Below are 13,113 nucleotides of genomic sequence, written 5' to 3'. Positions count from 1 at the left end.
GAAGTCACCACCCTGTCCCGTTATGCATCCCTGCGTCTGACAGTTGTAGGGCGGTAAACATTTCAACGAGCCGCCGCACGGCCTACTCCGTTTCGCGCGTAATGCCGTCTCGTGACTTCGTGACACGCAAGGGGAGACCCGTCCCAAAATAGATCTCCGACCCTTGAAGTTCATCCAGCGCCAACTTGGATACTGCTGCTCTGTTTAACGAACCGGCCTCACCTCTCGGTCCAGTCCGCAATCCAAACACACACACACACAAATTACGTGCTACAAGTCATTAGCGTTTTTGACGCCTACCCAAATACGGCTGGTCAGTCGCGCCGGTCTCAAGAGCATCACCGACGTCGGCGACAACAAGATGGCGTGACGTTAGGCACCTGCCTCTTTTAACCGCGCTTAATTATGCTTCATTAGGAGGAACGCCGCAACCGGATTACGGTTGCCGTGGCGATGACAACGGTTTGTTTTGTTTTGGAGAGTGGGGAACTTGACACTTGAGCGAGGCGCTAAACGTTTGCGAGGTCAAGCGGGACCCTTTGGTCAAGGCTCCCGGGGTTCTCCAGCTGTCAAAAAATAGTTAACACTAGAACGGATTTTGCAGAGAGATTTTTAGAAAAGTGAAAAATTTAGTTTTGACAGCTGGAAAATCTGCCTTACCTTATCTATTCTACATTCCTTGGTGAACGTGTTTGTTTTGACAGCTTTACAGGAATGGTCTAGCAGCCAGGCCTACTGCGTAAAGTTAACTGCAGAGATACTAAAACTTTCTCGCGATAACCGCCACTAATCGCACGATTAATCGCAGAATCACTTAACAGTCTTTAAAGCAACTCATCAGCTGAATAACAATACAACATCACCTCCAGTGCATTGTTTACATCCGACATCAGCAACCTTTTGTGTTGCAGCCTTCACCCAGGTGAATTCACCCCGTCTCATCCCAGAGCAATAAATAATTCAATCCAGCGTAAAAAAAACCCAGTGAATTCCAAATCAGCCAATTATCGCGCAAAAATCTAGCAGACGATGTTCGCCTGAACGCGCGTGACATTAAGTGAGTGCCGCACTCGTAGAATGTTAATTCGACGACTTCGATTGCGGTTGGTTGTCAGAGAAATTAAAATGCTACGCGACGACTGCTTGGATCGACGAAAATAAACCGGCGTGTGCAGGCAGAAATTTATGATGCGCAACAGAAGGTTTGCTAGGCCTTAAGCAAAACAGATGTTTTGCACGCAATGAAGTGCACTTGAGCGGATCGGGTATGCTGAGCGAGATTGGAGTTGTCGCTTTAAAAGAGATCTGAAACTCACAAAACGCGCTAAATCTTCATTTGACACAAACAAAAGTGTCATGTTTTTGCTTGAACATTTGGTGCATTCGTTTGGGATCGCTGAGTTTGACAGCGGCAAATTTTCCGTTTTATGTTTACATTTGAAGCAGTGGGGAACATTCGAAAATCACGTAACGACTCTTACCTGCAGCGGTGGGCAGCTCTGGCGGTGATCCTTCCGGATGGCCAACTCGTACCACGGAATAATCGGCTTACTCCGGAGAGTTGTCAGGCTGCCGACCTTGTGGTCCAGCAGTTGCTCAGGTTGCTTTCCGACGGCGGCGGAGGCGGCGACCTCGTTCAACGAGGAGGTCGACTTGCTTTCGCCCGCCGCGGACGACGTCCGGGCCGGGGCCACGGGATAACCGTTTCCAGCAATGCGAACATCCCGCGGATGTCCCAACGTGGAGTATCCTCGCGTAAGCTTTGGTCGACCGACCGTCGGATCGGCGATTGACGCCGGCTGGGGGCCGTTCAGCAGTTCGGCACTCTTGTGCGCTTTAAGGTAGCTATTGCTCTGACTGCCGTCGTACCCGGAGTCGGTGTCGCTCGACTGGCCAGCGGAACCGAGCAGCAGCAGCTTCTTTGGTTCTTCGTAGATGATCTCCGACCGAGAGTTGGAGTAGGATTTGCGGTACTGCAAGGTCGCCGACTTGCCCGTCTTGACGGGTTCCTCTGAAAGTATGAACCCGCTCAAGCTGCTCGTTTTCCCACTGGCCAGCGAGTTGGAGTACGTGGACGAGCCGGACGAGCAGTTGTCGACACTCTCCGGAGTTGACGATCGATAGCTGGTTCGGATCTTGCCGTACGGAGGACTCTCCGGCCGCGAAAACAGACTCCCGTTATCCATGGCCTTCGACTGGATGAACTTGAGCTCGGTGATGTACTGCGGACTCTTCAGCGGGGGCAGTTCAAAGTCGTAGTTCAAGCGGTCAATGCATTCCGACGATTGCACCAGACTCACGTAGTCGTCCATGTCCTCCTTGATCGAGGGACTCTTCACCGGCTTGAACGTCTCGTACGTCAACCCAGCCGTACAAAACACATCGTCATCTTCATGCCTATTCTCCTTCTGCTCTTGCTTGGAGGACGACAGTTCCGAGCTGGTCCGCGGTGGAACCGGCGGCGGAACGCAGATCAACGCCGCGGACGAACTCTTGTACGCGTTCTCGTACAGCGGTCCGGAGTCGGCGGATTTCATCGAAGCCGACGCCGATTGGCGGCGATTCGGCACTACGACGACATTGCCGGCCAACTGTTCGGACCGGCTGGTGCTGCGCGATAGGCCGCGGGTCCGGATCGTGGCAAAGCCCTCGGGTTTGGCGACGCTCATTTCGATTGGACGAGGTGTGACGGTCAGTTCATGGTTGCGGACCTGCGGGAAGATACGAGAGGAAACCAATTTAGCTAATTGAGTTCAATCTAGAAATGTGTTATGATACGCGAGCTTCTGGAGTCGTGGGGTTACTCAACTTGACGATTCCGGGGGTATCTTTATTGAGTTTGTTGTCTTTTCTGAGAATAGGAAATTGATTGGTCGTTCGAACGGAAATTACTGTAATAAATGTAACCTAATTTCAGTTTTCCTTCAAGTCTTCAAGTCCATAAATTACTGAGTCTACAAGTCAATCTTCAAAATGTAGTCTTCAAGACTTCAAGTCATCATGTACGCGAATCTTAAAGTTTTTATATATTGAAACCTTCATGACTTAAAGTCTGCAAGTATTCATGACTTCAAGTCTTTATGACTTCAAGTATACATGAATTCAGGTCTTTATGACTTCAGGGCTTTTTGACTTCAAGTCTTAAAAATAAAAACGTTAAACTTCAAATCTCCAAATCAATTTTTCAAGTCTTCGTGGCTTTTTTTATTCCCGGAGTTTTGTTTTCTGCTTTCAAAACGAAAGACCGGCAAACACTCTTTGCAAAGAAAGTTTCTCAGCTGATAACAACCGACGATTCAAAGTCTACCAAGTAGCAAAACCTTAAGCCTCTTCAACGCAAACAACGCATCCCCACGACTTTTAAATATAACCCATGATGTCAGTAGGATTCTCCAGCGCGCGCTCGCGCCTTCAAGAAGGAGGATCGACCACGGCCAACTTTGATGCAAATGAAGCCCCTCGCTGCCTCAATGTGTGTGTACGATCAATTAAGCTGATAGTCGGCGGTTTGCTCACTTATCATGCGAGGGGAGAATAAAACCGGTTGTATTCTTTGTTTTTTCGTTGGAAAAATAAGCAAACTCACAGCCCTCCCGGGGAGGACGGAACAGTTTTGAGTGTCGGAGTCGTCGTCATGGCCGGTGAAGGTCGGCAAGGTGCAGTGATGCCAAATTTTACAAAATTGATCGATTTATTTGCGGAAAAAGATTTATGACAAATTTTGCATTTTATTTCGTTAACCGGAAAAAAATATTTGAATTAACAGTTTTTGATGATGATCGAGGAGAGGAAATTTCCACACCACTGAAGGTGAGCCACCTGTGCCACCAGCCACCGCTGACTTTGCAGCAATACCGGCTCAAGTGATTCGCGAGTCACGGTGAAATTCCCGGAATAGCTGAGCCGTGATCGTTTTGACTTATTCCAAGCTTTTGTGACTGTCACAGAATCGGAAATTCCAAACGTTCGTACAAGCTTCTCTTCCCTTGATAGGAGAGTTGTCACAAGTATTTTTTTAATAATTATAAAGTCAAATGAAAACCAAACACAATCCTCTTTGTTTAAATCTTCTCATTTGCGTTTATTTACTAATTATTATTATTTTTTATTATTTTAAAAATGATGATAGTTTACTATTTACTCATAATTGTACAGGAACACATAGAGATGCAGTATAAATACTGCAGATTTGGCAACCCTGTGTAATGATGAGTTTATTTAAATTTTGTTTAAATGATATCTTTTTTTAAAATGGATTTATGATTTTTTCCACTTAATTTATTCTATCCAGATTGGTTTTTGAAGATCTGGTCATGCCGAATTGAACTAAACTCAAATAAACTTGTTATTGGATTCATGTTTTAGCATTTCTGCCAACCCTGCTGTAACATATTGGCATTCTAGCAAGATTGATAGAGGACATGGCAAGTTCATTTATAAATAAACGAATAATTCTGGAAACACTGCCATGAGACGATAATTTCGTAGCGTTAAAAAATCAAAAATATGCTAAGCTTGTTCCAGGTACAATTCAAACAATCTGTCAAATTGTGTTCCTTTTAACTTCAGAGCTAACCATTACATAATATCGTTATCAGCTAAATGTCCCCGACCCACTACAACCCGTTATCACCTCCAAAGGTTGAGTAACTCTTCAAAAGAACGAAGCAAACAGCGTACTCAACACCCGGTTACGACCAAAGGTTTTGTGTTTTCAAACGTGCACCAACTCGGGTGATTCCCAGAGGGCTTTGCAAACAATTTTTTTAAGCAGTTCGCCAAAACAGCAAAATCGCGTTGACGTCGTCGTCGCACGTTCGTTCGTACAAATGAACTCATGATTGATGGCGTCGTAATCAAAGACTAATGAACTGTCTCCGATTACAGGCGAACTTTCAGGTGGTTCGGCCTTGACAATTTATTCAACCTGTGAAACCGAAAACGAGCTTGTTATTTTTTGTTAAGTTGATAACCACGAGGAGTGGTCGATGTTTCACCCACTAATTGGACAATTTTATTAATTTCCGATTCTTTCTGATAACAAAATTGTATGATTGACATTGTGACGCTCTTACGTGAGGCGAGATTTGGACGACGCACCTCAAGAGAGTCCGGATCACGGACGGCGGCCTTTCGTTTTTCAACCCAACCAAACTGAGCCCACGGGTTCTCTATTACCAATTTCTATAATTCATAACCCGTCTGCTCCGAAGCTGCTCGTTAGGCTCGGTTTGTGTCACGTTTGTTGCCTCGAAAGTACCGCAATTACACACACCACTTTTCCGTCCACCTCCTAATTAATAATTCACTCACTCTTAACAGTACAAAATTGACTCTTAAACCAACCTTCGAGAGAAAGAGATGTGAGGCAAAGGATTCCGTTGAACGCACCGTTTTTGACGTTTTATTAAATTGTAAACGATACGCCCGACGGCGCATCCCACTTGAGCGACTCGACTTAGGGCGGTACTTTCCACTCATTCATATTCCAAACCGCGGACATTCGACAGCCGTCGGGGAGGTCTGCGCACACGGTTTGGTGGCTTCTTCGGTTGGTGGCAGCCACGATTAGTTTTTGGGGTTATGTCCGACTAGCGGGTGACACTGTTTGGGGACACAATGCTGTGATAAGAGATTGGATCATCGCACGACCTGGTGGGATGTGACGGAGTAGGCTGTGATTTGAGGATTCACTAATGGACTGGTAACAGGTGTGCTACGATCGTAACTTTGTTGTTAGATAAAGTAAAAGTGAGTTTGGAGCGGACTTGAACGTCCGTCTTCAAAACAATACATAACAGACTACTAACTGCAAGCTTACTGAAAAACAACTTATTTCAAATTTATAGTGTAGATAACCACGTGAAACTGACCCTATATTGACAACATCTTAAGACATATTGGTTGAAAATTAACATTTTGTAGAATTCGATGAGCTGGATTGATAAGGATTACCTGTATGGCTTGGTCCATTTCGTTAAAGTCTGGAGCAGTTTTTCACTAAATCGTCCGATTTCATGAAATTATAATTTCAATATTTTTGTATTTGGTTGAACAAATAACTGTTGTGCTAACCAAACAAAAATGTTATGTGAATATTCGAAAATCAGTAGGGGAATTCTCGTATGTTTCGCAGGATACGCACTCGCTCCTAAATCCATCCAATATGCTGATTTTCACTATTCAAACAACTAATTTTGCCATTTTTTTTTATAGAAACTTGCTTGCTCACATCTTATTGAGATAATTATCACTCGGTTTCAGATGAAAACGCTTTAAATGAGATGTAATTGAATGTCAAAGTGCTGATATGGCAACATAAGAGGCGCGCTGGAATTAGATGCTATTCCCCAACCTTGGGAAAGGATTTTCTGATCGATTTGGTTTCTTTCTCAAAGTTGTAGTTTATGATGAAGACAATAAAGGCATAACAAAATCACACAAAATGCTTTTACATCATTCACTTTTGCTTCTATCAGAAATTTGTAAAATTTATAAATAATTCCCCATGTTCTGAAAATATGTTTAACTGTACAAGTTCACAGTTTGAATCGGCAAACATTCAGAAGTAAGTGAAAAATAATTTTTTCCCTGTTCCTGAGGGGAACACCCGTGAAGAGTATCGGGGCCGGCATTTACAAAGCGGATTCAGTGACAGTTTATTGTCTTCCTAAGGTGTCTTGATAAGGTCCAGTTTGTGCACCCATAACTGGGCATCGTGATACGAGAGGATAAAGAGCACGATTCGGTAGTAAAATGGTACTGTGTGCGGACGGAGAGGATAAATCCCGAAATTACCGATAGTACTTTACTCATGGGTTCATCTTCAAAAAAAGTTCATCCATAAAAAAAGTACCGGTACCGAGACTCGAACCCAAGACCTTCGGCATATTGAACCGTGCCTTTACCGTACCATGGTTCGGTGACTAAGTGGCGGTCATTTGTCCATATAAGCCACTCAATAGGATGTACTGTATCAATGAACGTATGAACACGCGAGAGGTCTTTACTCTCGCAAAATAGTACTTTCCTCACGTTTCTTTTCGTGAGGACTATCCCCTCGTTCTTTAACTTTGGGTGTTACGATACAATAATGGGCGTAATATTCAATGTTTGGCCCTTTTAAAATGTTAGTCTTGATTTAAAAAAAATCAAAATATTTTTTTTTCGAAATGATCGGAAAATTTCACGAATGTTTTATGTATTAACATTGAAAATCGGATCATTAATAGCTGAGATATCGTCATTAGAAAATGGTGGGCTGTTTGGGTGAGACTTAGAAAACTTCAATTTTCATGTTTCTTTTCCTTTACTGCCCTTTTACGGCGATATGATGTATACGCCATTGAGGTGATTTTGCTGTAGACACGATTTGCTGTTTTTGTTAATTTTTTCAATTTAAAATGACTAATTTAAGGTCTACTCTGTAGAAACTGTTAAAAAGTATAATAAAAATGTGGCCCCTACAATATTTCTGGTTTTTCCCTATTCTCTACGATTTTAAACCACAAACATCATTTGGCCGAAAAAATAGCAATAAAAAATCACTACTTTTCGTTCTCAATGATGTATGTATACATTGCTCGATCAAAGTAGGGTATATTTACAATGCCAGCTATTTTGACAGCTGAGCGGATCCCATAATGCATTGTCCACGTGGATACTTTAAGGGGGGAGGGGAGGGTATTAGGGAGCGTTCTTTTATTACGTAACGCAGTGAGGGGAGGGGGGGGGGAGTCGGATTTTGTTACGAGGAGGGGAGGGGGTCTAAAAATCCGACTGTTTGCGTTACGTAATAAAAGAACGCTCCCTTAGCGATTGTCTACGCTCCACATTTTTTGCATGAACAATTGTCCGCATGGGAGATGTCATCCATTAAGTACGTCACATTAAAATCAGCCAAAATTTATTCCACCCCCCTTTGTCACGATTTCCCTATGCTTTTAACACACAATGTCACGCTTGCTCAAAACCCCCCTCTTCCCTCAGAACGTCACGTACTTTATGGATAACGCCTAATGGACGTCCACTCAAGAATTAAATCGAAATTTTGTAATAAAATATTGCCCAGTCTTGATTTGGTCCCAAAAACCTCAAATCAACTTTCAAATAGTATTGAATTTGACTTCTATCAATTCTCAATGTATACATACATCATGATGAGTCAAATTGGCGTATACATCATTGTTTGTTTGCTTAATAAAATGGCCCCCAGAGCAGTTTTTTGAAAAATTCTTTCGTCAGGAGGTAGCTTTTAGGATTCTTTATCAGACTGTACAATAAAATTGAAAATGTCCAAAATGTCTCTTAGACAATTTTATTGCAAATTTTCTGAATTTTTCAAAAAAAAAATATTTTTGGATATGGTCACTCATGGAAACTATTTTTAAAAATCGAAAAACTGCAGATATTTCGCTAAAATCAAACATTCAGTGGCTTTATCTTGAAAACCCTTTATCAAAAAAATTGTAAAGAACTTTTCGATTGCAAATTCAATTTTGCATTAAAAAGTAATGTCAAATTTGTTTTTGCATGAAACTTCGATTTTTTACAAAATCACTATTTTTTTTTCAAAAAATAATAATACTTTTTGTTAATAAAAGCTAATTACATTGCTCATAACTGAAAACAGAATATTTTTTCAGTGTAGTATAGTAACCTGGATAGTAAATTAGTTTATATCTGTAAGCCCATACATCAAATTGAAATGTGGTCAAAGGCAAACTTATGGGAAATTGGACGAGCTTTCTGGTAAAAATATTTTCGAGACTGAAAATCAAGTCTGTCATATAGAAATTACGAAAAACCATCAAAAAACCTTCTTTTTCAACATTTTTATTTTTAAAACCGATGTAACTTCACAAGGATTGGACTTAGGACAATGGTCAATATGGAGACTTTTATGTAAAATTGTCTAGAGAATCGACTCTCGTGTTTGGATTTTGAAAATTTTGATGTTTAGAGCACTTTTGAAAAAAAAAAAACAGTTTCAGTAAATTATTTTTGTATTTTTTTAAGTGAGTTGTTCCATCCTGCATTATTCGTGAGTCTTTTCGTAACATCTTAGGCTATTTCCACAAAAATATTGAACGAAAAAAAATCGTGGGCTCACCCTCAAATTTGACTTTCAAACATAAAAATCAAAAAATCTGATAAAAGTGGAGTGTTTTTTTCTTTCAGTGTATTTTTTTCGGAAAGCCTGTCAAATTTCCTACAAGTTTGTCTTTGATCACTTTTTGGTACGATGCAACGGCTTCGAGATACAGCAATATTCAAATTACGGAACACAAAAATATTTAAAACACTTACGCCCTTCTCAAATGTCATTATCGAGTGTAACTGGGCCCATATACACAAAAATGGTTTATATATGCCTAGGATAACATGTCTACAATGTTTCATTGAAATCGGAGAGGGTCGAGAAAAAAGTACTCTAAAAATTCCTGTTTTGGGCTGGAATTGCTCTTACGCATCCTGTATGCTCGATCGTTGCTCGTTCACCTGCATGATTGATGACGTTGATTAATTTTAGCCAGAAAAATAAATCAAGTGTCATATTGTCTCAAGCGCGTTAAACCTGCTAAAATTCGACACTTTTCCATGCCATGCTCTTCCCACCGGACATCACGACACTTAATCTTGGTCTCGCCCCGAGTTTTATCACCTTTTCGCGCCCAAAATCGCGAGCCTGTTGATCGCGCAGCTGATCGCACGTTGCTGATCCAAACAAGGAAGACGCGTTGACGTCGTGACGATCGATCAAATCGAGGGAAACATCTGATCGACGATCGAATAAGGCTAATCGACAAGGCAGTTTTAATTAAGTTTAATTCTCGAGTCGCGAGCGAAACGGTTATGACGTCTGGGCGATTCTCGCCAAACATGGGCAAGTTACGAAATTTTATTGGATTTGAGACATGGCTGGAGCTCGAGTTGTGCGGGCTTGATCGGTTGGCATTTCCGATCATCGGAGATGGGATAATGGAATGAGTCAATATGATGATTATTCTTTTCCTTTTGAAGTGTCCAGCGATTCCGAGAATTTCACCGTGACTTGCGAATCATTTGAGCCGGCAGTTTTTTGGTAAGTTAGCGTCGAAAGAGGCACAGGTGGCTTCATATTGATCACCATCTTTAGTAGACAGTGGTGTGACTGAACAAAAATTCATGAAAATGGAGACTTACTAAATGTTTAAACTTGATTTTCCTACATCAACACCACTATCAAAACAAATTAGCTAATCAGCGCCTTTCCCTCCACCGCAAACATTAATCAGCGATGACAAATTTGATAACGCTTACACGCGTCAAAAACAACTTCCTCCCCCTACGACTGAAGAAAAACCCGCGCGATGCACCACCACGTGCTCACCTTTTTCATTTTCCACTCTGATTAATGGACTTTCATCGCACCACGAAGTTATGCTGCGCAGTGGGGAACGAAAAAAAATGTCATTTTCTTTCAATTTAGCACCCATAAAGTCCATTCCCAGGGGTGCTACCGTACCACGTACCACTCCCTGTGACTGGTCGCAACTTTATTGCACGATGTCACGATTTCACGCTTTTTATGTTAAAATCTTATTTGAACTGGGGGTTAATGTGATATGCGTGTCCCTTTTTTGGGGGTAATTACTTACTCATTTCATAATAGGCTAAAATTTAAAAAATGGTTCCCCAAGAATCATCCGTCTTCTTCGAAGAGACCGAAGATTACCCCAGAAGTGAGTCAACCAAGGTTTAACCTCGTTAAGCGTCATTACAGGCCGCGCATAATCTCCTCAACTGTTGTTTACTGGAAAATGCCGCAGTTAAATCATCTTTCAAAAGTAGCAACAAACCAACCAACCAACCCAGACAGCTAGACCCTGACGGCCTAACGGAGCTGTGTGTTGATATTGGCCCGTGGTAAATATTTACTCCCGGGTGTAAAAACACTTGCTGGCTGGAAATAATATGAATAAAAAAAAATAAGATGGACAACGAAGTTTACGCACGACAACCGGAGCCTGTGTCGAACGGTGTCTTATCAGTTTTGTGAACGGGAGGGGGAAGAGGCAGGTTCACTGCGGCGATACGCAAGGTGTTATCAGTTTAGGCCCATTTTTAGTGCGGTTCTCACTCGACGAATTGTGTTTTAAGGTTGTTTTGAGTTTTGAGGCAGCATTTGACAAAAAGAAAATTATTTGATATAATACATAACAAAGCACTGAGTTTTTTTTCTGTTTTTATTGAATATCTTAGGATCGTTAGTGCGCACCTTTGCCCCATCCTGCTCTAATCGGTATACCTTATCAAATTTTATTAAGGCCATTTCAAATTTTATTTAAGTGTTTGAATTTTTAGACGCACGATCAAAAATTTACGAAAACCTTAAAAAACGTATATTTTCATAAATCTATTGTTATAATAATGTTGAAATACTTTTTGTTTTAAAGAAAGTTTAAATTATATAAAAAATGATTTTTTTTAAAGCCCCTCTCCCCGACCTTGACAAGAAGCGAGCGAATAAAGCTTTAAATAAAATTTGTGCCACCCTAATAAACTTTTGATTTTAAATTAAGTATACATATTTTCAAAAGGATCATGACATAATACAAAATTGGCAAAACTGCACAAATCAATATTGAACTACTTCCGTAAAAAAATTAAATGTCATCTTTTTTTATTGTTGAGGCTAGAGGTAGACAATATCGCTCTTTTTTTGAGCCGCTCTTTTTTGTATTTTTTAATCCGGCTGAAACTTTTTTGGTGTCTTTGGTATTCCCAAAGAAGCCATTTTGCATCATTAGTATGTCAATTTAATTTTTCATACTTCAAACTTCGACTTTTTTCAAAAATGTCAAGTTGTAAAATGTTTGCGACCAACGTTTCGATTGTTTGAAAAAATCAATATTGGTTCAACAATTCATAACTCGGTCATAGATTTTTTGCACAACTTGAAAATTTCTGAAAAGTTGGCATTTGATGTCCTCTAAAACATATATAAAAAAAAAACGAAAATAGTATTTTTTTGCAAATCAAGTTTTAGTGACAAAAAGTTAAATAAAAAATCACCAAAAAAAATTTTACCGCGTATAACTGTGACGTATAAAGTGATCAAAAAATTCTTTCAAAAGATACGGATTTTTGAATTATCATATATCATTTTTGTGTGGACAGCTGCCAAATTTGTATGGAAAATTATTTTCAATTCAATTTTTATTTTTCGAGATAGCATGTTACAATTTTGCTTCTTTTGTGCTTGTATAGAGATTTGGATTTTCCTTACAACTATGAATGTTTCAGATACTGACTTGGTAGCATAGAAATTGTTTGTTTCAAATCTTTAAATCTAGGAAAAGGGTGGTAAAAAACCTAGCGAAATCCATATATGGAAAATTATATGGACAAGCTAACTTCTTTGGCTTCTTTGGGCATATTGAAGGCACCAAAAAAGTTTCAGTCGGGTTTGAAAATACAAAAAAAAATGAATGATTGAAATCTGAGAGAACTGCTCGAATGTAATATTTCAAGCTGAAGTTACAAAAATGTTTATATTTGAAGACATTTTAGGCAAAAACTATTGAAAATCGCGACATGCAGCAATTATTAATTATTCATGAACTATTCATTAATTATATTACTATTTTCGATCAGAATTTAATCTCTTTTTAGAATAGTATAAAATAAAACAAGTTTTCATTTGCTCAATCAATTGATTCTACTTCCAATTTTCTTTAAAACGCATCCTGGATCAACATTCTAACACCTTATGTCAACCTCGTGGCACTTCCGACGCCATTTGATTTTGCTGAGGTCAATATTCAAAAAGACAATCCGTGCAAACTTTAAAAATGTTGGAGCATCATTTTTTTTAAAATTCAGTAGGCAACAATCAGTATTTGTACCAAATATGTGTAATATTGTGCAATGTTACATGTAGCGTTTAACTTGGTTAACCCACTTTTTTATACATTGAACAAATCATGGATGAATTCCTCTCTGTATCCGAAAGACATATTGATCATTTTTCTACCCCTTTTTTGTCACAATCTCTTTTCCAGCTCCATCAAGTTCCCCAGCAGCGTCCTACTCTAGCCAGAAAAAGCCACAAGAGCCACCGAGCCAAAC

At 40.2% G+C, this 13,113-nt stretch overlaps 1 protein-coding gene across 2 annotated transcripts in view; it reads right to left on the bottom strand.

Moving 5' to 3' along the window:
- The window catches only part of LOC120417558 (protein sickie-like), a 52,565-nt gene that overhangs the window by 19,059 nt on the left and 20,393 nt on the right, over window positions 1-13,113 (bottom strand). For both annotated transcript variants that reach the window (XM_052707517.1, XM_039579653.2), the window contains exon 2: window positions 1,482-2,711. In XM_052707517.1, the coding sequence (XP_052563477.1) occupies window positions 1,482-2,669 (1,188 nt within the window). In that variant the 5' untranslated portion in view covers window positions 2,670-2,711. The remainder of the gene's footprint in view (window positions 1-1,481; window positions 2,712-13,113) is intronic.

This window comes from Culex pipiens, chromosome 2, assembly GCF_016801865.2.
Source record: "Culex pipiens pallens isolate TS chromosome 2, TS_CPP_V2, whole genome shotgun sequence".
Taxonomy (NCBI): Eukaryota; Metazoa; Arthropoda; class Insecta; order Diptera; family Culicidae; genus Culex; species Culex pipiens.
The sequence above is the reverse complement of the archived record's forward strand: the minus strand, read 5'-3'. Positions and strand labels throughout refer to the sequence as shown.